Source organism: Diospyros lotus, chromosome 1, assembly GCF_014633365.1.
Source record: "Diospyros lotus cultivar Yz01 chromosome 1, ASM1463336v1, whole genome shotgun sequence".
NCBI lineage: Eukaryota > Viridiplantae > Streptophyta > Magnoliopsida > Ericales > Ebenaceae > Diospyros > Diospyros lotus.
In genome coordinates, this window is record NC_068338.1 from 38,408,527 (window position 1) to 38,433,769 (window position 25,243).

At 34.6% G+C, this 25,243-nt stretch overlaps 4 protein-coding genes across 4 annotated transcripts; all 4 read right to left on the reverse strand.

The window, feature by feature from the left end:
• Positions 1 to 3,857: 3,857 nt before the first annotated feature.
• On the reverse strand, positions 3,858 to 4,991 carry LOC127796298 (uncharacterized). The gene is made up of 2 exons (XM_052328373.1): positions 4,666 to 4,991; positions 3,858 to 4,464 (listed from the first exon to the last, which is right to left on the reverse strand). Exons 1-2 carry the CDS (start codon positions 4,831 to 4,833, stop codon positions 3,919 to 3,921), a joined length of 714 nt encoding a protein of 237 aa, XP_052184333.1. The 5' UTR covers positions 4,834 to 4,991; the 3' UTR covers positions 3,858 to 3,918.
• A 5,286-nt stretch (positions 4,992 to 10,277) lies between these two features.
• Positions 10,278 to 12,485, reverse strand: LOC127796321 (uncharacterized). Its single transcript, XM_052328408.1, has 3 exons — positions 12,236 to 12,485; positions 11,937 to 12,071; positions 10,278 to 10,631 (listed from the first exon to the last, which is right to left on the reverse strand). Exons 1-3 carry the CDS (start codon positions 12,404 to 12,406, stop codon positions 10,545 to 10,547), a joined length of 393 nt encoding a protein of 130 aa, XP_052184368.1. The 5' UTR covers positions 12,407 to 12,485; the 3' UTR covers positions 10,278 to 10,544.
• Positions 12,486 to 12,946: 461 nt separating this feature from the next.
• Positions 12,947 to 19,875, reverse strand: LOC127796312 (AIG2-like protein D). The gene is made up of 5 exons (XM_052328398.1): positions 19,633 to 19,875; positions 18,874 to 18,946; positions 14,635 to 14,727; positions 14,181 to 14,264; positions 12,947 to 13,278 (listed from the first exon to the last, which is right to left on the reverse strand). The coding sequence occupies exons 1-5, from the start codon at positions 19,773 to 19,775 to the stop codon at positions 13,156 to 13,158; spliced, it is 516 nt and encodes a 171-aa protein (XP_052184358.1). The 5' UTR covers positions 19,776 to 19,875; the 3' UTR covers positions 12,947 to 13,155.
• Positions 19,876 to 21,581: 1,706 nt separating this feature from the next.
• LOC127796306 (uncharacterized) lies at positions 21,582 to 23,975 on the reverse strand. The gene is made up of 4 exons (XM_052328388.1): positions 23,567 to 23,975; positions 22,557 to 23,091; positions 22,040 to 22,304; positions 21,582 to 21,844 (listed from the first exon to the last, which is right to left on the reverse strand). Exons 1-4 carry the CDS (start codon positions 23,926 to 23,928, stop codon positions 21,708 to 21,710), a joined length of 1,299 nt encoding a protein of 432 aa, XP_052184348.1. The 5' UTR covers positions 23,929 to 23,975; the 3' UTR covers positions 21,582 to 21,707.
• Between the last annotated feature and the right edge of the window lie 1,268 nt (positions 23,976 to 25,243).

Below are 25,243 nucleotides of genomic sequence, written 5' to 3' on the forward strand. Positions count from 1 at the left end.
AAAAACTAAATCTTCAAAAAGCTTGTGATGATGTGGAATGAGATTTTTTCTTCTTTATTTGGATAGTGTTTGTTAATTAAGATATAGAGTAAAAAGATCAGATATGAGAAGCATTTCAAATGTTTATCTTTTTAAATGTGTTTGTTAAATTTATCTAATGGTTCTCTAAAAAAAAAAAGTTATGTGACTTCTTATCTTGATTTTTTCAAATATGCTTATATCTCTTCTCATTAATATAAGCATATCTTAATCCTTACGGATAAGAAAAAAATATCACTTGTGTCCTCTAGTACATTTCATAAAATTTAACAAACAGTTTGATAAAAATCTTGAAAGACGTTCTAACCTTATCTTGATCCGAAAAATATTTCGACTTTATCTTGATACTCTCTTATCTTGCTAATTTTAACAAACGCTACCTTGATGAATCTTTAGGGTTTCAATTCTATAGCCGGATCAAGGAATGTGTTAGAATGCCCATAAATTAAGATGTAAAATATTATATTACAATTTAAAATATTATGTTACAATTTTACTAATAATCTTTTATTTTATTAGTAAATAAAAAATCATCTTAAGATTTATCTTTCTTTCCACTCATTTTCTCATCTCTCTTAATCTCTTGCAAGTCGCCAATCAAGTATGTTTTTTATTTTCATACTAGTAAGTCGTGAGTTCAATTTTTTACCTTACGTAGTGAGACAAAGTCCTCACTTATGAGTTACCTCTTTTGTCAAAATTAAAATCACAAACAACAGGATGACGGAATGGCAGTTATCCCAAATATATTTTTTACTTTCATTTTACTTTTATGTCAAAATGAATAAAGTCTTATTTAAAAGCTTAGTGAATACTTAAAGGGTATTTTTATTATTTTATATATCTACAACACAACAAGAAGAAAATATTAATCAAATTCTTGTGATAGTCTTTTAGCATTAACGGGCATAGTAGTACACTTAATTACTGCCAAACTAAGTGTAGTAGTATGAGTAATGTTAATTATTACTTTTAGGGTAATAGTTAAACTTAAATAATATGGTGCTGAAATTGAAAATAATTTCTATTTTAAAAATAAAATATATTTATTAAAATTTATGCTATGCTATGCTATGTATGATTTATGAACTTAGAGATTAAAGAACTTGACAGCGATGTTTTACATATTCCGTACCAACAGGTAATTGGTTGTATTAGATAACTAATTATATATATAATCACGTTTATAAAATTCAAAGATAATTTAGCTATTTAGTTGAAGGAAAAGAACTAAATTTAAGCAAATACAAGCGATGTACCTCGGTTTTAGCTTTGATGCACAAAAATGGCTTGAATATGCCTATTTCGACATTTTTGAGACATTTTGCATTTTAGAAACATTAAAAACGAATTGAAACATTTTTTGAGTTATTTTTATAATTTTCAAAACATTTTGAGGGCATTTTACAATTAAAGAAAACTTTCAAAAAAACATTTTCAATTGAAAACGCATTCACAATATCTGAATATGGTTAGAGACAAAAACAATTCCATTTCTAACTAGCAAATAAAATATATGTATATTATATTCTTCACTCACGTTTAATCTTAATTTTTGAATCCAAAGATCATCTCACCTCAAACGTCTCATCATTCTCACTCTCACTCTTGTCAATTGTCATTGTCAGTTTCTGACAACTATTTGTTGTTCGGTATTCGTGTCATTGTCAATTCAAGTCTTGCTCCTTTTACCATTATTTTTTCTCACATTTGTTGTCAATTATTACTTTTAGGGTAATAGTTAAACTTATATAATATGGTGTTGAAATTGAAAATAATTTCTATTTTTTAAAATAAAATATATTTATTAGAAATTAATAATTATTTTTAAAATAATAATAATTAAAATTATCACTTTGATTATTAATCTTATTATTTCATCCTATACTATGCCTGATTTATGAAATTAGGATGATTGTTCTTGTGCATTTTTTGGTGCTTATACCATCGATTACGTCAGAGGAAGTAAATTGCAGGCATGAGATTTCGTCTCACTATGTAAGGCGAAAATCGAACTCACGACTTATCAGATTGACACTGATATATTGTTTGCCTGATCATTTGACCTATGCTCTGAGAGCTGCATGATATATGGACTTCGAGATTAAAGAAGTTGATAACAATATTTTAAATGTTCTGTACCAACAGGTAATTGGTTGTCTTAAATGACTAATTATATATATAATAACATTTATAGAATTAAAAAAGATAATTTAGCTACTTAGTTGGAGAAAAAAAATTAGATTTAAGCAAATACAAACGTTGTACCTCATTTTTAGCTCTTATATTCGAAAATGGCTCGGAAATGAGATTTTAACATTTTTGAGACGTTTCTCGTTTCAGAAATGTTAAAAATGGCTCGAAACAATTTTCGAGTTGTTTCTGTAATTTGTAAAATATTTCAAGGGCGTTTTACAATTAATTTTTTTTTCTAAAAAGCATCTCTTGGTGTTTGAATATGGTTAGAGACAAAAACAATTCAATATTTAACCAACAAATATATATATTATATTCTTCATTCATATCGCTTTTAGCCTAAATTTTTGAATCCAAAGATTGTTTCGCCTCAAACCTTTTGTCATCATTCTCATTCTCACCCTTGTTGGTTGTTGTTGTTGATTTTCGACAATTCCTCGTTGTTCGGTGCTTGTGTCGCAGTTAATTCAAATCTCGCTCCTTTTACCGTTATTTCTTCTCACATTTGTTGTCAATTAGCTTGTTGCTCGATGCTCGTGTCATTATCAATTTGAGCCTTGATCCTCTTGCGTCACTACTGATTACTTGGTACTTTTGTGCTTGTGACGTTATTCATTTGGTAGATTGAATAATTATTGTTTATATTAAAAATTATATTTTTTTTAATTTACACTTTATCTAACATTTTAATTTTCTAATTTTTTTAAAAAATATTACTTTTTTATTTCTATTTCATATAAAAAAACGTTTTTCTTTATGACTTCTATACAACTAAAGCCTAGCTTAAGCAAGGGGGTTCGGAGGGTTTTTGTTGACACTCACATCAACATTAATTACTTGATTTGGCCAACTTAATAGTATTCAATTACATGATTTTCTTTTACTAAAGCCTAAAGTAATTTTTTCAATAAACAATGAGGAAGGAGGAGATTATGTTGCTTATAATTTTAACACTTTTGAAAAATCCATGTAAAAACAAAGAAAGCTGCCAGTCATTATATATGTTATATGTGGGTTAAATTCATCATGTGGTTAATTAATGTCATTTTTATAACTTTTAGTGTTATGAATTTTTTATAATTTTGTATGAACAATTGTTTCTTTAGGTTAATTGGTAGCCTAAATGGGTTGTCCTTGATGTTGAATTTGAAATGAAAAATAAACTATAAAGTTTTATACCAATAATTAATATGGATTATTGACTTAATGGAAGAGGTTTTAGGCCCCCCCCCCCCCCTCTAAAAAAAGGGTGGGAGAGAGAGAGGGGGGGGGGGGGGGGGGGGTTGGCTGAAATGTACAAATTATGAGTAAATTATGCAATGAGTTCATGATGTATTTGGTAATAAATTAATTAATTAATTTTAATTTATATTACAAATCTCAGTCTCTTTTTAATTTTTTGACGAATTATAGTAAGGGAAGTTAACATAACATACATTAATATAAATATAAAGTAATTTCTAAATTATTTAATCACAAATTTTAAGTTAATTTTGACATGGGAAAATTATTTTAAAATTTATATTAGAATATATTGACAAATTAAAATATAACTATTAATTTGTTAAGAAATATAAAATTTAAGAAATAATGAGTAGAGAGGAGAGAGAGAGAGAGAGGGCTAAATGCCAAAAGCAAACTAAGCAGAGAGTAAAAATATATGGAAACGCAAATTAAGTCCTTTCATACAGATTCAAAGTCTGAATTCCCAATCTCATGATCGAGCTTCCCCTTCCCGTTCGCATTCCCCAGGACGAAGTCAAGGTTGTAAAGCACTGGCACCATGGTCACCGAGCACAGGAAAACCAGCACCGGCCCGAAAATCCAGAGCAGCAGGGGCAGCGCCGCGTAGAACAGCCGGTTCCCCACGGTGTTGAGAGAGAACCCCTTCTCCAGAAGCTCCGACACGTACTCCGGGGATACGATCCCCGCCGCGTCCTGCGGGCAGTTGATGAGGAAGTTGACCTGGTTGATGAAGCGGATGGAGAGCGAGTGGCAGACGAAGGAGAAGAGGAAGATGAGGAGAAGCGTTACGTATTTGAGGGCCACCATGAACTCTCCGTGGGCGCCGTAGACGGAGTCGTTGAGCGGCTTCTTGACGCTGTAGGTGCTGCTGATGACGGCGGCCAGGCCGGAGCAGAGCAGCACCGACGTCGTCGCCATCAGGGTCGACCCCATGATCGTGTTTCTCAGCGTCTGCACTGCCAATATGTTCTTCTTGTCGTTGTCCTGCCCATCAACAATGTCCCCGGCCCATTAGTACGTAAAACTTAATTGAGAGTTAGCATAAGAAGAAACTCAATTTGAGTTAATGTACTTTGAGTGTGTTCAGAGTGTATGTCATATACAACAAAGTCTAGAAGAATATTGTGCGATCAGTTCTATATATATCTGGAGTTGATATATGCATGATATATATATATATAGTACCTTCATGATGGCAGAGACCCAGAAGCGGCGGCCGGTGGCATTGGTGCCGATGATGGTGGCGAGGGGCTGGGATCGGACCTTATGCCAGAGCCAAGCATGGTAGGCCGCCGTGACTAGAAGGCCGAGGGGGACGAGAATGACATCTAAATAGCATTTTCTCCATTCCATGGCGTGGGGGGGTCTCCTTCTCCGACGGGTTCTCGGTGTTGGGTTGTGGGAAATTGCTCTGCTCTGTGCAAGTAAACGTCCTTCTTCTAGGCCGAGTGCGAGGCAAATGTTTATATAGAGGGGAGATGCAAAGTTGTGGGAGTGAGTGACAGAGAAGGAATGTACGTGGACTAGATTCAAGCAAAATCCAACCCACAAACAAAGAACGAAAGAAGGATAGAAAAAGCAAACGCCCTCCACTTTCGTGCCAGATTAGAGGCATAACCCTAATAATAATGTGAGACTTTTTGTCACTCTCTCTCTCTCTCTCTCTCTCTCAATATATATATATATATATATATGCATATGCCTCCATTATTTACTATATTTACCAATATGCAATGCTCTGTGTACACACAATTTTACACACACATGATAAAATAACAAAAATATCCTTCTCCCAAATCACTTCCATGGAATCCTTCAATCTTGAGAAATCCACTATTTTCGTCGCCCCCGCACCGCCGTTGTTGCCCTCGCCCCGACACCTCCATTGCCCCTACTTGCACCCCAACTCTCAGCACTGTCTCCCCCATTCGCCAGTCGCACCTACCGTTGCCCCCATCTGTTATCGTGTTGACATTTTCAAGCGCTTCTCGACTATAAATTAAAAAATTTCATCGCAACCATAGATGAAGTTCGATCGGACTTTATCAAAGGAGAGTATGTTTGTGAACTTGATAGAAAAAAGAATCGACGGCCTGATGGAGACTGTCGGCGCAAGGTGAGGCTGCGAGGCGATAAGAGGATGCAATGGCTATCGACAATGACGGGGGCAACAACACTGCGATGGTTGATGCGAGGCTTGAGAGGAGATAGTTATGGAAAGGAAAAGAAAAATAATTACATGTAAAGATATTTTGATATATTTCAGTCATTCATTATGTATGAGTATCATTTTCCATTTAGCAACTAGGGGGAGAGCATGCAAGTGGTCAGCGTGGAAAGCAAGTGCATCATTAGTGAATTAATTAATTAATAAGCCTTCTATTTTTTAAGTTAAGAAAATACCATTGAATTAGACTCGGGGCAGGGGTAAACATAAGCAAGCGGTATCCTCTTCTACGTTACCATGTTGCCACCGTGGGGGGGGGGGGGGGGGGGGGAGACGCCAGTGTCTTCGAGAGCGACTTTAGCTAGACGCGGGGCGGGGGGGGGATATAATATAAAATTTTATAGTGGCAAGTTGGAAAAATGGAGAGAGAGAAGGGGGCATTTGTGGATGGTGGAGATAAGAGACTGGGGAGAGTGGAGGACATGCAAGCAAAGAAATGCGATTGCAGGCCGCAGATGTGCGCACCCTCGATGATGACCTCATTCTCTCTCTGGAACGAAGTAGTCGGAGGAGGGTACCCTCCACCAACACACCAACTCCCAACTCCCAACTCGTTTATTTTCCTGCTCCTGCTCGCCAGGTAGACTGCCGTTTCGTCGCTGACTCACCCTCTCCGTTTTGTTTTTGCCTCCCACCCCAACCCCAACCACCCCTTGCCCAACCCCAACTCTCCCTTATGCTCTCTTACGCAGCATTAATCAATTTAATAGTGACATCCACGCGTCTCTTAACTTCCCCTATTTCTTTCTCCCCCCACCCCCACCAACACTGTTTTCCATTTTTAATCTTTCACATAAATTATTTTTATTATTAAAATTAATAAAAAAAATATAAATTGTATTAACCATTCCTAAAGTTTAATATAATTATTATAGAAATTATCTTTTACGTTTTAAGAATAACAATCACCCATCATAACTTACGAAACCACGTATTAATGTAAAACTGTGGGAGATATTTATCATTTTAAACATGAATGGGCTAAAAAAAGACATTTAATTTAACATAATAATAATAATAATAATGGTGGTAATGGAAAGGAAGGCAAGGCGAGCAAGGCACTGTGAAATAGTAGCATTAATAATAACCTTTGGAAAAGTAGAGACCCAGTCATCAGACACAACACAGCACCCCATTTTTGTAGTGCTCCCAATCTTTTTTAACCCAACAATCATCAGTTCAGCTGCTTCCTCCTCTCCTCCACTAACTCCTTGATTTACTTCTTTTTTTAAAATAAAAAATAAAACGTTTTCATTTTACTCATTATTTTATTATTTTTTTTATGGGAGGAATTTTAGGTAAGGATATGAAATATTCAGGGGATATTCCTTATTCAATTAATAGAATTTAGAATGGAATGATGCGTGCGATTGCTATCGATGCATGCAACAACTTATATTGGGCAACTGATACGTGCACCAAAATATAAGCAAATTAGGTCTCACATTAATTTAATGATCGGTTAGGTACATAGTGTCTTCTAAAATTTTTGTTGGGTTATAAGTTAGGTTGTATTTTTTTTTTTTTTCAATCAGTTTTTGAGTTTTTAATTTTTTAAAATACTGAAAACATATTTATTTTGTTATTTTAAAAAACATATTTTAAAAAAAAATTATAAAGAAAACATCTTGTTGTTTTGGGTGTTTTCAGCCAAAACATGCTGAAAACACTAAAATGCGAAAAACACTCCCCCAATCTCGTACACAGATCTCTCATCTTTTCTTTCATTTCTCCTATTTTCCCTTCATTCTCAAGACTTGGCCATCGACCGCGCCCACTACCACCATCATTGCCATTCGACCACCTACTGATTTTGTCTCATCTCTCATCTCTTCTCTCATTTTTCATCTATTTTCTTCTCTTCATTCTCTTGCCGATTTTTGGATATGTTGGTCGATGGGGTGTCAGGTGGTTGGATTTGATCATTGGAAACCACCGACCACTATGGCTAGTGGCGACTATCAGTGCGTTTACTCGAGTGTGAGTTTAGCTGAAAGATGTTGCTGATTTTTTGGTATATTGATCGATGGGGATGAAGGTGTCGGGTGGTTGTCTCTAATTGTCGAATATCACTAGCCATGGTGGGCAATGACGACTGACAATGCGTTTTTCAATTTTGACAAAAAATTAAAAATCATATTTATGAAAATTCAGCAGTTAAATCTGGATTATTTTTGTGTATGTTAACCCCCATGGGTTGGCATTTCTGATGATAAGCTTTGATCGTGTAAATCTCCGACCGACGATGAAAAAGATGGAAGGCGTCGGAAAGAGTAGAAAAAGAAAAAAGAAAATAAAGGAAAAATAATTTTAATAATAGAATTTCATTAAAAAAGTTAATTTTATTATTTAACAATTAAATTTATTAAATAAAATGTCATAAAAATAATTTTTTTAAAAAAATTTCTAAAATAAAGTATTTTCTAATTTTCTATTTTAAGAAATAATTTTTTAAAATGACAAAAATAAAGTATTTTTAAAAAATTCAAAACAAATACTCAAAACACAAAAGTAAAAATAAATTCAAAACTAAAAATTGAAATAGGAAAGAGAATGTATAATCATTTTTTAAATAATAAACTCTAATTATGTGTATGAATAATTTTAAAAAATAAAAATAATAATTAATACATTAAAAGAGTATTAATTATTTAATTTTTAACATTGTTATAAACTTGATACAATTTAAAATTTGAAGACAAATTACCTAAACACCTTTCGCCGTTTTTCGCCTAAACATTCTTTAACACTAAAAATTCAACGAAGATTTTCTTGTTAGAACTTTGTTGGTCGACAGAAGAAGTTCACTCACTGTTAAAGACAATAGCTAAGTGGGAATCCCCTTCATCTCTTTTTCCATTGTTGGCGTCTTCCTCTCTCCATCTGCCTTGATGTTTGCAATTTTTCCACAAACATATACATATATATGTCATCACCACCTCTTATCATTCACACTATCGACAGAGATAATAAGACCAACAATTTTGCTGTCATTCATACTATTGATAAAGACAATAAAACTAAAGATTTTTCCATTGATTGAGATGATGAAAAATTGTAGATGGTGATGAAATATATGCGTGTGTGCATGAAAAAATTGCACAAAGAGAGAGATAGAGAGAGACAACAAGGGAGAGAAAGGCGGAGATGGCAAATAGGGAGACAAAAATGGTTCCCCTCTCTGCTGTCATCCTCAAAGCGAGGGACCCCCTTTCTATTGATGGAGAAGGCTCCAATGAGGAAAGCTTCATGGGTTTTGGTAATCCATCCATCATTGGGACGATTGATTCTAGCAATGCTCAGAACTAAATAGGTTCTCATCGTAGAACTAAGGGTTAATTTTTAATTATTTTATTTTCTTAATTAGGTTGAGATTAAATAAAAGTTTAATTTGATTAGTTGTTAATTAACACCATTTATAACAAAAGGGTTATTTCAACAATTTAGGGAAAATATAATGACTTACTTTCATTTATAAAAAGAAAATTTAAATATAAAATTAATATATTTTAAAATTTGTTATAGAATTGATACACCAGCTAAATTTTAAATAATTAACCCTAATTTCTGTACGAGTCATAAGTGTAAGGATGCTATCCAACTAGTAAGCAATTATTCCTTCATATGATAATACTCAGTTCTCAATTTGTAGAGTTTGCATACATTTATAAACTATTTTACAAAATAAAACCCACACAAAACTTATTTTTACAATAAAATGTCTATCATAATCCTCAAAATAAATCCAGCAATTTTTAAGTCAAAAGAGTGAGCATGTTTGAAAAAAGAAATGGAAATTTGTGAAACATTTTTTAACCTCTTTTCACTTTTTTCAGTTTTTAGTGCAAATGTTTTAGGATTTGAAAAGAAAATAGGAGAGCCAAACAACATTTGAAATTTTTTCACTACACCTTAGTGTGTGAGTTATGACATAACGGTGAGTGTCGAAATTTAAATTTAAAACAACTAGTCATGAACCAGGAAAAAAAACAAAGGACAGAAATCAACATTCACTAATCCTACTAATTGTATTAAAATTTTGATACCAATCTATCTTACATCAATAGTATGGTAAAATTTTACATGTACACTAATTTGTATAAAATCTACTTAAAATGTAAAATAAGTAATGACACAAAATAAAATAAAATCTTGAACATGTGACATGTGAATATTGAAATTAAATTCGAAATGATTAGTTGCAAACTCAGAAGGAAATCTAGGAAGCAACCATTCACCAATCCTAACTAGTTGTCGAATCTGAAGTTTTGAAATAACTTAAATCTTACATTTGATGGTATGATAAGATAAACATGAATATACTAACTTATATTGAATTCACTTAAATATGACATTCACACCAATAATATAGTAAATATTTTTGACTGACAATTCGTGTACCACAAAATCATCCATAATAATTCTTGACAAATTGGAAAGTTCATCCTATCAATCAATCATTCGCCCCTTGTTTGTAATTAGTTATTCCTCTTTAAACTTCGGTCCCCAACCCACTAAAATCAATCACTAGGGCATCAAAGCCTTTTCTTGTAGGAATTAGACATCTCATCTGATCGACTTCCCTAAACTTGTCATTTCTAAAGAAAGAAAAAGACAGAATGTGGGATAAGAGCCTTTGCGTGAAGCTAAGAATGAGCACGCATCTGTCGAGCAAAATGTGCATCTAACACTCACAAATACCTCTCAAGTCACAAATATCTGAGGTTAGGAAATACATTATGATTAAGAGAACAAAAAGGGAATCCTTCAAGCAAGATGTTCACAACAATCACAGCTAACTGTACATCCCCCCTATTGGTGGGATCAGAGAGCAGGCTTAAAAGGTTAGATTCTCACCATCACTGTAGTTGGGGAAGGAAACGCATTTGAAAACTTTGCAATTTGGACATAGGATAGATCCAACCTGTAGGGACAAAAACACCGTATCAAATATTTATCATATTATAAAAGGTTGGGTACATACAGTCTACCTTACCAACTATTTTTTCCTATGGTCTTAGTTTCTGTAAAGCTTGAGTAACTCCTTGGAACAGAGTCCCATTGAAGTAAAAGATAAAAGTGATAATTTGAAAAGTACGAGACATGATTCAAAAGAGTGTGAGGACCAAAAAAATAGGGGTGTCCAAATTTTGGTCCAAACTGAAAAACCAGGCCAAACCAGACCAAAAAACCCAATCTGGTTTAAGACTGAATAAGTTCGGTTCAGTTTTTGATCTAAAAAATTGGTCTTCGGTCCAATCCTAATTTTGGACCAAAGACCAAACACTGAATAAATACAGTAATGTGTGTATATATCCAGTGTATATTATGCAGTGCATATGCAGTATACTGCATATTGTATATGTATATATCCAGTGCATGTGTATACTCCATGTACACTGCATACATATGTATACTGTATACTGCAATGTATATGCATACATATGTGTCCGCTGCTTATGCAGTGCATACATACGTAACATAAACTGCATATACACAAATACGAATTAGACTAGTCCGATCGGGTCTGGTCCAGCCTTTATTCGATCTAGTCTTTGGTATAAATTTTTTGCCTATTTCAGTTCTGGTATATGGTTGATACAGTCCAATCCGGACCAATTCAACACCCCCCTACAAAAGAATAACAATCATCCTGATATTCTTGAATATGAGGGAAGAAACTGGGGGTATAATAAGACGTGATTGGGACTAAAAGTATTCTTGAATGGTGTTTTCCTGAAAGGGTCCATTCTAAAGACTAGTTATGTACATATAAAATATCTACATCTGATTGTTCAACAAATAAACTATTGCTTTCAGCTATGCGACAAGTTTAGATTGGTTGGCTAGTCTAGTGACAAATGCTCCTTCCCTCTTGAGTACTACGATCGATTTCTCTACAATTTTAACAGAAGAATCCGTCTCTGTTGATAGTGAAAGAATCTTGATTAGGTAAAATTGTTTGGCTTGGATTACCAAGTGATGCAACTTTTCATTATATAGAATACAATGGAATGGATAGACAGAAAATGTCAAAAATATACAGTCGATTATCCTATCTCTAGGCTGTATGATTATTCGTCAACATCATTTAAATGACTCAAAAGGAAAAAAAAATCATATCGTTCTTATCCCCTGCAATTCAAATCCAGCTGAACCCTAACAAGTTATTTCCATTTCCGAAAAGAAATCAATTCGCAGTAAGAGAAGGAAGTTCTTCGTTTCTTACAGCTCGGCAAGATGGACAGCGACGGTAGATCCGATTGTTTGCAGCTCTTACATTGGTCTTCTGACCATTACAAAAATCGCAAAGCAACCATCCACTGCCACTGCAAGGCTCACACAGAATTCCGCTTGCTTCACTCTTTGAAAAAAAAACGAAACAACAGATTAATAAGGTCTGAAAAGCATTCAAAGCAGAACAGGACGTACTATCTAATAAATCAGAGAGAGAGAAGGGAGAAACGATTTGAATTGATTGTAGTAAATCGCAGTATGCAAACGGATACATATATTACAATGAATTACCTGCTGCTGCAGTTGTTGCTGGAGAGGCGTGCAGCGGATAGGCGGTAAGAAAGGCGGTCTCGGAGTCGAATGCTTTCGGATTAATGGCGAGTCGTTCATCTGAAGCACAAAACTGCAGTTCGTGGTGGCCATCGACGTCGTAAGATCAATGCGAGGCAAGGCGGCGTTCATCTCTGCTTTCAGGTGATTGCTTGTGAACGATTTTGAACGCTCATCGGTGCTCCCGTCTCCACTCCTTTTTTTCCTTTAACCCCCCATATATTTATATTTTCCAATTTGTGGGGGCTTCACATTTTATCTTAAATTAATCTTATCTCAACAAAGGTCCCGCTGTCAATGAAATTGATGATAATAGACAGTAACATAGGAGCTATTGATTTGTGGCTGTGGACCTCACCCAAAGACAAAGCTGCTGCTTGTTTGTGAAAACCAAATTGAAGAGTTTGTGCAAATTAATACCCTCTCTTTGGCTCTTACAAATTGAGGAATTTGAATTTGTTCGTCCTTCAGATGTTATTTCATTTATAAGACGTTTACGGTACTGAATTAAGACATTTTCTCAACAGTAAGTGTTAAAAAGTATATATTCTCATAGTTACATCTAATCATAACTCCAAATATATGAAGTTAACATTAGGTAATTGGCAATTAGCTTAAAACTCTTCATGAATTCTTTCAAGCAAAGACGAATAGTTTTGGAGATAGGTGAGATACATGGAGAGAAGCAAGTTTTATTACTGAAGAGATAATCTCCAAATATTTAATAACATCCCAGCCATATCAGAACCATGGGAAGACAAATAAACACACTACCATGTGGCCAGATGTGAGGAATGAGCATTTTCCAGAACTGAAAATACAAACGATAACATCAAGACATGGGTGAATATCATCAGTGTATAACCGCCACCGCCACCGCCCTACTGCTGCTGGTAGAAAGATTCATAGGTTGCCACTCTTGGCTTTGATTCAGGTAGCTCTTGTTCTTCCATAAAACCCTTGGTCATCTCAACGAAGTTATTCATATGAACTCGCCTCCATTCCTTGTAAAAGTAATACAGAAATGATGATGAAGCAGCAACATCAGAAAGAAACAAGAATGGAATCAAAACATTATCAATTAGAAGAATATATCCATTTCTGCTACTCGCATGGCAATCCACAAACTTTTTAGCCATTTATCAATGCAAGAAGTGTTCCCTGTAAGCTTCCATGCCTATGTTTTACCCATTTATTCTTCACAATTTCCTTGTGGCCTGAACCATGTCGCTTCCATTCTATTCAACTTGGATGGACCAACATATCTAACTCCACATTTTCAATCTACTCAAAATTTGATTCCACACACGTAAATCCATTCTGGGTGAATGATGACATTAATTAACATTATGGAAGATTCAATTCTACCCAAACTTGTCTTTAACTACACTAATGGGCGATCTCTTAATTTAGTAATTTTCCCTGACACCTCCTGTTCTAGGTGTTTGTGTTACTGACAGGATATGTACCCCTGCATCTGTGCCACTAATTAATAACCATGTAGAATCAAAGAAAATGTACAATATGCGCCCTTCAAACAGTTTTCATTGCTGGACACAGCTTATAACAGAAGTGCAACATCAAAGGAATCAGATTATTTGACACTTGACAGTATAACAATGGTATCAGGAATATAAATTAGGGTGAAATGGATATTCATTCACGGAACTCTCTCTAAACCTGCACTGATCTCCTTGATGTGTTTCCAAGAGTATTATGATTATATTTTTTAATTTTATCATATGTTTGACAGTGCATAGGGACTCTTCCATTGCCAAACCACCGGGTCCCTGCCATTGAGCCTCTTTTCAATTATAAAAGGTTGTCTTTATGGTAATTGCAACAGCACAATCATCTAGAAACTGGAAGGGGAACAAAAGCTAAATATGAAATAAAATAAAATCACCTCAAAATTCCATTCTCCATATAAGTTTGGATCTTTACAGTCTGCCCAAACATATGCAAAAGCCTGTAATTTCTCATAACCATCCTGCAGAAAACATCCATAGTTTCTCAAGTTAAGTACTTCTGAAAATACATAAACCTATTAAGAAGTAACATCTATGAGCCTTCAAAAATTTTGCTAAACAAAATTGTGATTGCCTTTTTCTCCCCTTTTATTGTTGCACATCAAATCAATTATTTGAAATTGGTCGTCCATTTCAAACTCATTAAAATTCCAGTTCAGTTACATCATGCCATCTTAAAACTCATTAGCACATCCCCATCTCCATGTTAAATAAGCTAGCCACCAAAATTTTCTACTGGTGAAAAAAAGCAAAGAAAATGCTATGCTTCCCTACATTATTACATCATGAGTATAAAGTGTAAGATCATTACAGGCTTTCAGCTATACATACCATCAAAGAGACCTCAACAGTGCGCCTCTCATACTCAATATCTTCAAAAGCATCCAATAAATCTAATTCGGGAGATGTGATACCTGAGAGGACCTGCAGATGAGCCGTCAATTAAACCAAAAAAAATAAAAAAGACGTAGAAGGGTTGCTTGTTACAAAAATACAGTCTCTTTAAACCTGAATAAAATCCATAATACTCTTTTAGATACAAAGTCATGGTAGTATAGTGAGGAGATACAAGAAAAAAAAAATCAAAACTAAGAAAGTGTACTATAAAACTCTATATACATGCCTTAACAATGAAAATCTGAGGACATATATTTTGGTAAAAATGAAACAAAGAAGGCAAACAATCAAATAAAGTTAAAAAGCTTGTGAAAATTTGTACTATTGATGACACAAAAGACATACATATATATATATATATATCTATGTGTGTGTGTGTGTGTGTATAAGCTAGCTAAATCACAAAAACAAGAATACAAAACAAGTGAAATGCATGAAAGAAGAAAATAAAAAACATTGGTAAATGAGAAAACAAACAAGGAGAGATAGAATGAGTATTTTTCAAAGTTATTCAATAAATATAATGAAATAAATATTATGCGAACACGTCTTGCAAATTTTGAAAAGATGGAAATTACATACTCTATAGACATACCTGTTAAACAAGTATAGCAAACTATGAAGACGAAGAAAAAAGGTAAAACTTAGATTAGATAATACGAGAAAAGAAATTATTTAACATGATCCTTAAATCTAAGAGGATGCTTATTGAGTGGAGAAAAGAAAGAGCATAAAAGAAGATTCAAAGTTGTAAAAGTTATGGAGAGACTAAAATAATGAGTCATACTATGGAACTTTGGAAAAGAGTGATTGACTGAAAGTGAAAAAGAGAAATTAAGGCCTCTGGAATCCAAATTGGCTTACCTAGTAAAAATAAAAAATAAAAAACCAATTTGGTTTTATGCGTAATAGGTCAGCAATGAAAGTTATCTACATGATAAGAAATTTAATGAAAAGGTCCAGAAATAAACAGAAGAATTTGCTTATAATATTTCTATATTTGGAAAAATCTTATGACAAAGTTCCCAAAGGAACCTTGTAAAGGCCAAAGAGTTTTACAGAAGAAAAAAAATTCTCAACTGCTTGTATATAGGATATTAAAGATCCATACATTAAGCAAAAATATGTGTTAACGTGGAGAATATACTGATTGCATCAAGGACCAGCATTCTCTTTGCTCATGTGATGGAGAAAATCACAAAGCACATCGAAGAAGGGGTGCCTTGGTTTATGTTATTAGCAAATGATATTGGCCTAGTAGGTGAGATACTATGTTTAAATACTAAATTAGAATTAAGAAGAGGCTTAGAATCCAAAAATTTCACATTGAATAGGCTTAAAACTGAATATATAAAATGTCATTTTAGTAAAAGTATAAGTATGATGATGTCATAATGAGATTTCAAGATCAAGTTATTTCTATTACAAATCAATTCAGATATCCCAAATCAATTTTTCAAAAAAAATGTGAGATTATAAATGATATTACTTATGGAATTAAGCCAAGGTTATAATGGAGAAATGCATCCAATATTTTATGCCATCATAAAATTCATTTTAACCTAAAACAGAAGTTTCATTGGATGGCTACAATACCATCTCTGTTATATAGCTCAAAATGTTAAATAGTTACGTATCAACATATAATAATCCAAGTGTAATTGATATGAGAATCTTACACTAGATGTGGGACAATACAAAAAAGACAAGAATATAAACAAGATTTTCCATAATAAGATTCGGTAGGCACCTGTTGAATATAAGATGTGCGAGACGCAATTAAAATGATTTAAACATGTGAAGAGAAGACTAATAGACGTAATTAGTGTTGAAAAAGGACCTTAAAAGGTGGAATTGAGAAGTTTTTGGGAATGTCAACATTAAAAATTAGTAGATTGTAAGAAGTAATTAGAACATTTTATGACAAGGGGGGACTCAACAAGCCATCAGATTGGGAGTGCAATCTTAGAGTAGAGCTTAAAGTTGAGGTAGGGAGGTTTTGGGCATTATAAAAATCTGTTCAAAACAAATGTCTCAGATGGTGTTCCTTTATAGAGGGTAATGGGAATGCTATGTTTTTTGGTAAGCTGACAAAAGCAAATAAAAGGGAGAACTCTGCAAGGATACTTGTTTTAAATTTAGAGGAGGTTGTGAAGGAGGCTTTATCTCAATCTGTCTTGGAGTATTATGCTAATTTTTATATCAAGAAAGAGAGCCGAAGGCTATCTGTTTCTGGTTGGTATTTAAGTCCATCTTTAGAAACCAAAATGTCATCTTGAAAGGCCTTTTTCAAAGGAAGAGGTTCCAGGGCGCTTTGAAGAGTTTGAGTGCAGATAAGGCCCCTGGCTTAGATGGGTTCACAATTGCCTTTTCCCCATTAGTGTTGGAGGCAGGGGTCTAGATCCCATAATGGCTTTGCTGGCAGGCATCAGATTCTCATCACCATCTTGGTCGCCAATGAGTTTACAGATGCTAGGGTTAAAGTTGGTGCTAAAAGATAATATATGTAAGCTAGACATTAAAAATTCTTTAATCATATCAATTGGAGTTTTGCTTTTTGTCTTAAATAAGATGGGATTTGGTTCTAGGCAGTGCAGTTCAATTGATTTTTGTATCTCCATAATAAAAAATTTCACTCTTTTTACTGGTGTCCATAAAGGGGGGCCTTAAATAGGGATCCTATTTGTCTTAGTTGGGAAGACCTTAAGCCTTACTTTGCAAAAGGGTGGAGTCTATTGGGTGGCTTACAGGTTTTGAGATTCGTAAGATGAGGCTCCCCTACATCCGTCTTGCAGCAGTCATTATGCGTTTAGATGTTTGTGGCAATTACAACTGGGATTAATTGATTTCTACAAAATCCAAGGATTTTATAGTCAAGGCATTATGGCCTCTGTAGAGCTGGCAAGCAAGATGACAACAATTGATGTGGGCATAAACTTCTACGTGAGACTTTCCTGAACCTTTTTGAATTGACCTGGAACACAATTGCTTTCCTAAAAGATTTGTTCTCTCTGACTCACATGGGTATTGTATAGGTATTAATCTTTTGGTGAAATCCCCAAAATTGAGAGTTGGATTCCATGATTGATTTATTTGGATTACTTAAGGATAAGCCCAGCACCAAACAAGGGGAGCGTAGCTAGGGACTTTGAAGGGGTGGAAATTTTGTACTGTCATTTTACAAAGAACCTTACCTAGAGTACCTAATAGCTTCCTTGGAAGGCTATTTGGAAAGTGAGGGCACTTCTGAAAGTGGCTTTCCTTGTCTCCAGGCTCAATACTCACTGTTGACAATTTGAGAAAGCAAGACCTGGCTTAGCTAAATAGTTTACCTATGCAACAATGAGGGAGAGTCGATGGATGATCTCATGTTACATTGTCTGGTATCATGTGGGGACTTATTCTTGCATCTTTGGGGTCAATTACACAATGCCCAAGAAACGGATCAAGATCACTTTGGGACATTACTTGTGCTTGTTTGGTGTGCTGCATATGAAAATAAAAGAGCCTTCTAAAGTATAGAAGGTAATTGCATTTTCTGAAGGGAACAAATTCTAATTTCCCTTTTTAATAGTTGGACGAGGATTCACCTACTTGTATGACCTCCTTTGCTTCTTTTGTTGAATGGATTGTTTCATAGAGAGATAAATTCATCTTTTGTTTCACACGATCTTTTCTTGTTTCAGTTGGAGAGGACAGCTTCTATCTAGTGTACAGGGTTCACCCAGTTGAAGTTCCATTGACAGTTAGACCTTATCAAGAAAGATAAATTTCTCCAACTAAAAAAAAAAGAATTGGTAAATATAATAACTAGAGAAAAGGGTAACTGAAAACCACAAGCACTTGCTGGATAATGGAAAGAAGTAAGAGACATAATTGTGAAACTTGACATCTTTGTTGTTATTATGAAGACAAAATGTGGCATCTGTAAAATGTTTCATTTTGTTTTGAGTCCATACATATGAGATACACTCCTGGCCAGAATGCTTCCAGGAATTCCCTATGGAATCATAATTGATATTCCCTATGAATTACCTGTCTTAGCCTTTTTAAGTCTTTAACAACTTGATTCAAGATTCTGGGGCAACCATAGATAGGGGCATTGTATCACCACAATGAACTAGAAAAAACAGTGACACATCACAAATATTAACCAAGATTTTTCACACAAACCTTTCCAGTAATTTTCTTATTCTCCATGGGAAGAATAGCTGGATAAACACGTCCTTTGATGCTAAACCTATGGCTACAAGGAGAGGTGAAAAAACGTAAAAATTGTTAATCAAATGTTTACCTAATTTAAGGAGAAACGAGAACATACACATGACTTCAATTGAGTTGATACTGAGCCTTGAGCATGCTTCATTACCTTATTGAGCACTCACAACTTACAAGAACGAAGGATTGCATAATGAGATCATGATGCAATTACACTTAGATGATATGAGATTTTAAAAATAATGGATACCACAATAAGCCAATTGTATTTACAATCTAACATGAAAGGCAGAGTCCAAATACACGAAGTAACGGAACCAGAAATGATTATCTATCAACATGTACCAAAATTCCATATTCTCCACAGTTTCTACGAGTGCGAGGGAAAAGAGAAGGATAAAATTAGTTCATTTTAGAAAATAACCTGTTCCCTAAATTCCCTAATTTATGATGCAGGAAAGCCTGAACAAAATGGCCAGAATACAAGAAATTGCACAAGTCATCTAAGGTTAACAATTAGTGTACTTCCATGAAAAAACAAAGAACAAGATAAAAACCAAATTGCGTACCTTCAGCAAACAGAAGAAATAACTGATAATGAAAGGATATTGTGGATAGCCAGATCATAACTTGCGTAATAAAATCAAGAAACTGAAAAACATGCGAAGAAGAAGAAGAAGGTCGGAAGCGGAATCAAGGGAGAAAGAGACTGACAAGCCATTGAGAGTGGCGGGAGAAGACTGAGGAACGCGCTTCAGTATCACTCCAACAACCTCCTCGGCCATCAAACTGCCGTACACGAACACGTTGTGAAGCTCCCGACTGTTATACCCTAATGACATTGAAGGCGATCCCATTCTCTCTCTCTCTCTCTCTTATTTCCCCATGAAAAATATGCCGTTTTCTGTTGCTTCGATCCTTTATTGTTATGTTATATAACAGAAGCATCAACATGTATTTTGGTGGATTTGGTCCCTCCCAGTGCGCTGTGCCTGTGAGGTCCATATACGTTGCTCGACTTGTTGGTTTGCAGGTGCTAAATCACGAATTTATTACACTTTGACCCCTTTAATTATCATTAGTTTCACTTATTCCCTCTTGCTAGCCGTGACGCGTGCGAAAAGTATACAAACATGAGGACGGTTTTGACTTTTGATTTGGTCAGGCTGTTCTGCTTATAATAGGTCCTACTATTTTTATCTTTATATATGGATTAAAAGTAAAAAATAATAATTAATTAACTGATTAATTTGCAAAATAATAACAATATCATAAATATTTCATTAATGATCATAATAATAGAATCTTGTTATGTTATTCGCATTGCACAACTCTTATATTGTCCGACGTGAAATGCAAAGATGGGTGTGTGAATCTTACTCTTCATAGAACTAACACCTTCTCTCTTATTTTATTTGCATCGAATAATATAAGACTTACTTGAAGTGAATAATAGAACGAAATCACATAATAATAATAATATAGCTTTTATTAATTTTATATGATGATGATATTATTAATAAAAAATGTTGCATTTTATTTTAAAGTGATGATGTGATATCCTTCTCAATTGCAATATAAAGTGACATTAATTAGTTGTAATTGTCACAAATTAAAAAATAAGGTAACTTTTAATTAAGAGACGAGACATATAATATAACAGTAACACTTTTTAACAGTGTCACAAGTGTTAAAATGTCGTTAATTTAATATCGTAGCATTATAAAGATTTTGCTATCATCTTATAAAATATTAAGTAAAAAAAAAAAAAAAAGAGGAGTAACCTGTCTCAATTAATTACCCAAATGACTAGTCAAAATGAATATTTAAACTAATATATAATTAAATACCAAATCCTTATTTTATTATATGGGTTCGGTTCATTAACTTTATTATGAAGATACATAATTAAATTAATATATTAAATCAGCCCCAGTTCAAGGCATAGGACCTAGGGCCGAAAAAGTAGAGTCCCAAAATCACTTATTAATTAAAATATATATTTTTTATCTTTTAAAAATAAAATTATTAATTTTATTTTATATTAATTTTTATTTAAATTCATGCTCTACTTATTTTGTTATTCTATTTGAACGAAGACCCCCACTATCTAAATCTATATATTATTTTTTAATATTAAATAAAAAATAATAGAGTATAAATCAATAATATAACTAAAACAGAATAAAAAGTGACGTTATTTTAATAAAATAATTTGATAAAATAATTCTTTGGATAACAAAAATTTTGTTTGAGAAATCTATATTGATCTGGATATTAAAAAAAGAAAAAAATAAATTGATGACTTTTTAATTTCAAAACGTAACTGTAAACTCTCTATATTTTTTATTTATTCAATTCTTAGTGATTTTGTATGCACGTGCCTTTTAGCTTGGACTAGTATTAGCGTGGCACTTGTCATTTCATCCCTAAATTCTACTTAAATTGGGTTACCTACTCTAATAAAATAAGTGCCCGACGGGTTAAAAGCAATGTGATCTTAACTTAGAATTCACTATTTAGTCCCATAACTTAGCGCTGTCTCTTCAATTGCGTACTCTTTATCTTTTCATTTTATCTATCAAAAATTTAATTAGTGATTTTGTATGCAAGTAAAATAAAAAATAAATAATCTTAATATTTATTTATATTATTAAGGAGCCACAAAGTGACCGTTGTTCAGGTCCACAAATATTTTTAAGGTGGCCCTGTGCTAAGCATCATTTGAATTAATAATACATAAAGTGATCTCTCTCTTAAAGAGATGAAAAGAGGTAAAATTGATGAATTTATGACAAAACAACCACCTTGCTTAGTATCCATAACACCAAGGAGAACTCAAAGGCGAAGAGTGTGTGAAGCAATCCTCGATCAAGTGCAAATCCAAATAGAGTAATCCCTCCACTGTTGTGCTGCAAATAAATCACTGCATCGACCAGAAAGTTTATAAATAATTATATCATCAAAAAAGATATTATAAATAGTTATATAAATCAGCTTAATTTGATCCATCAACTCGAAATCAAGTGACCTAGCTACATGACTTCTATGTTCACAGTTCACACTATATACAGTAAAACATTAAACCAAATAACTGAAATGGTTAAGATAAAGTACTAACCTAGAGCTTGTCTGGTGTGGAAGGAGGATGGATTTAACTCGCCTGTGCTGGAATCGGATTTCGGGACTGAGTTCGGGTTTGGGTTCTCATATTGTGTAATGATCATTTGATCAGTCTTCTGTTGGTTAGACTGTGCATCCAAGACTCGAGTCACAAGCATATGCCATCGAGTTGCGGCTGAGACTATTCTTTGAGCTCTGTGAGTGATTCTTGCAGCACCCAGTAAACATAAAAAGAAGCCACTTAACTGAACAGCTGAGCAAACCTAGATTATAAATTGCCAGCCATTAATGATATGTGTAAGCCAAGAATGAGGAAGAAAGGAATAAATTAAAATAAGATCGCCGGAGTTGAATTTAAAAATATCAAATATATAAATTAAGGATTCACCTTTATGTATCAAATATATAAATACATATATAAATTTAAAAAAATATATCAAATAATTAAGGATTCACCTTTATTTTCTTGAGCAAATTTTAAATGAAGGTATCAATAAATAACTTCTAGAACTTACAACAAGATCGCCGGAGTTGAAGAAACTCTTTTGGAATTTTGATGCCAAGACCAGGAACAAGGCGCCCAGTTGGCTTACTGTGATTGTAAACAAGCTTCCAATAATGAAAAATCTGTATCTATGGCTTGTAACTAGCAACTGCTTCTTGATTCTCAAATGTTCCTCGAATATTACTCCTGCGTCTGATCCGTATCCCTCCAAGAGCTTGTAAAACCCTTCGAATCGAAGTATTTGGAGCTCACAAGTGAGCCTGAACAAGAAGCAAACCAGCAAGAAAAGGCCGGTGCGATAAACCCATGAAGCCAAAACCAACACGAACACGAGGGAATTCGACGGAACTCCTCTCGGCGAGTTAATGAAGATTGTCACCGTGGAGAAGAAGACGATCTTGTGCGCAAGCTCCACGAAGAAGGAGGGAAGAAGTATGCAAGCTAGGTGTCGGAAAGCCTTGTCGAGCTCGCGAGTGTAGCCACGTTGAACGTAGTGTGAATCCTCTTGCAAGCCGTCGAGGAAAAGGAGTTGCCGAAGACCGTATCTATTAGAGTTAAAAATTTAAAAATATTTTTAACGACTACTGAACAAGTACTGTTTAAACACCAAAGAACTAACAGAAAGGTTCTCATCTTCCATTGATATCTATAATTGATCAAATTAAATGACACGTAATATATCATTCCATTCAAGGACACAACACTTCATCTAATGGACAAATTGGTTCACTCAAAGATACGTCCTTTCATTTAAGAACACAATCTTTCATACACCAGGCACAACCTTCAGCAATGTTATATGCATTTATACATATATACACACACTACAAAAATCTTGAGAATTCAATTGATTCATTTAGCCCATCAAATCAGCCTAGTAGCCAGGGATGAATTGTTAAAATTCATCACCCACTTGCATTTGTCCGCTGATTGCATCCACCCAATTATTTTATCCGTGCTACGTACAGATTACTCCAACAATACAAACTTCTCAGCGGGAAAAAAGAGAAGGGGAAATACCTTTTGAAGAACCTCGACAGCGTGAAGAAGGCGATGGTGGCCAAGCCGGACTCTGGCAGGTGCACCAGCTTGTTGATGGAGGTCGGGTCGGCAGCGGGGAGCCGGACGGCGAGAGAGCTCGCTACGGGGACGACAATGGTGAGCAGAGCGAACGTTATGTACGACACAAGTTTACCCAATAATGTGGAGTGATCAAGCGCGCACCATTTGAGGCATATTTGAAACTTCCTCAGCTCGTCATATAGAGACGATTTTGATCTGGCATGAGATTGCGGCAACAGCATGGGGCGGTTCAGTCCGTCGACTTGGCCGGGAAATTCAACCTCGACATGGGCGTCGGAAGAGTTCACGGTGGGATTCATCTCGCTGCGGCGGTGGGTTTAAGAAAAACAGAGGTGAGAGAAGGGTTGAGTGCCGAAAGTAATATATGAGATCAACGGGAGACTCGTCAAAAGCTTATAAGGAAAAGGAAGAAGGCGGCATCGATCATGGAAGAGTGCTTTACGTGGGTGAGTTTCTCTTTAAGGTTTGCTTTCTACTGTCGCCATAAGTTGCTGAGGCGAGTTGGCTACAGATCACGGGCGCAGGTAGCTGGATACCTTCATGGATTCATGATTAATTGTTACATATATATCATAGTCATATCTCACACGTGGGCGTGGAGCATATTTATGGTCCAGCACCAACTACTACAAACAAAAAAGCTTCTCTTTCAACCCATTCATGCATCGTCGCGGTCTTCCTTAATTTGTCGTAGAATTTCTTAATTTGTTGTAGGTGTGAAAAATTGTAAGTGAAGATTTTATCTCATTATATAGGATAAGAAATCGAATCCACGATCTATTGGTATAAATTCTAACATATCATAATCCAATCACTTAACATGTACCTCGGGGCTAATTTGTTTCTTTTTGTTTGATAAAAGGGTTAATAGTAGCAAAAATTTAAATATTTTTATATTTCTATAATTTAATTTAAATATTTTTTAATTTTAGACAATTATATCAGACTCAATTGAATATAATTTTATTCAATATCCGAAATCAATTTAGAATGCATGGGTATACATGTAAAAAAACAAATGTTATGTTAAATATTATATTATATATATTTATATATATACATACATACATACAGAGAGAAGGATGTGCAAGGGATGGAGCAACACTGACCGTCACGACGATGGTGTTGGGCTAGAGGCAGGTGGCTGATCTAGAAGCTGGAAGTGGCGATAAAGGTCTATCTGGAAGGAGAAGGCAACAACAACGGCAACAACGCTAGGCTAGAAGCAACGGTTGATCTAGAAGCAAGAGACGATAATAGACGCAACGAATGAGGAGATCTTGGTGATGGCGATGGCACTAGGCTAGAGGCAATGGTTCATCTAGAAACATGAGGCGATAATAGACATGACAAATGAGAAGATCTAGACAACGACGACAGTGTTGAGCTGGAGGCAGCGATGACAGCGTTGCTCTGGAGACAACGATTGATCTACTAGTAGCGACGATGATGAAAGTCAACAATGAAAGAGAGACGACCAGTTTACCTCCTCCTTCCAGATTGGTCTCTATCGCTGCTTCCAGTCCAACATCGTCACCTCAATCTCTTCATTTGTCATCGTCGTCGTCGCTTCATCCCCTACCTTTCATTTTCTTTTTTTCTCTCACTATATAT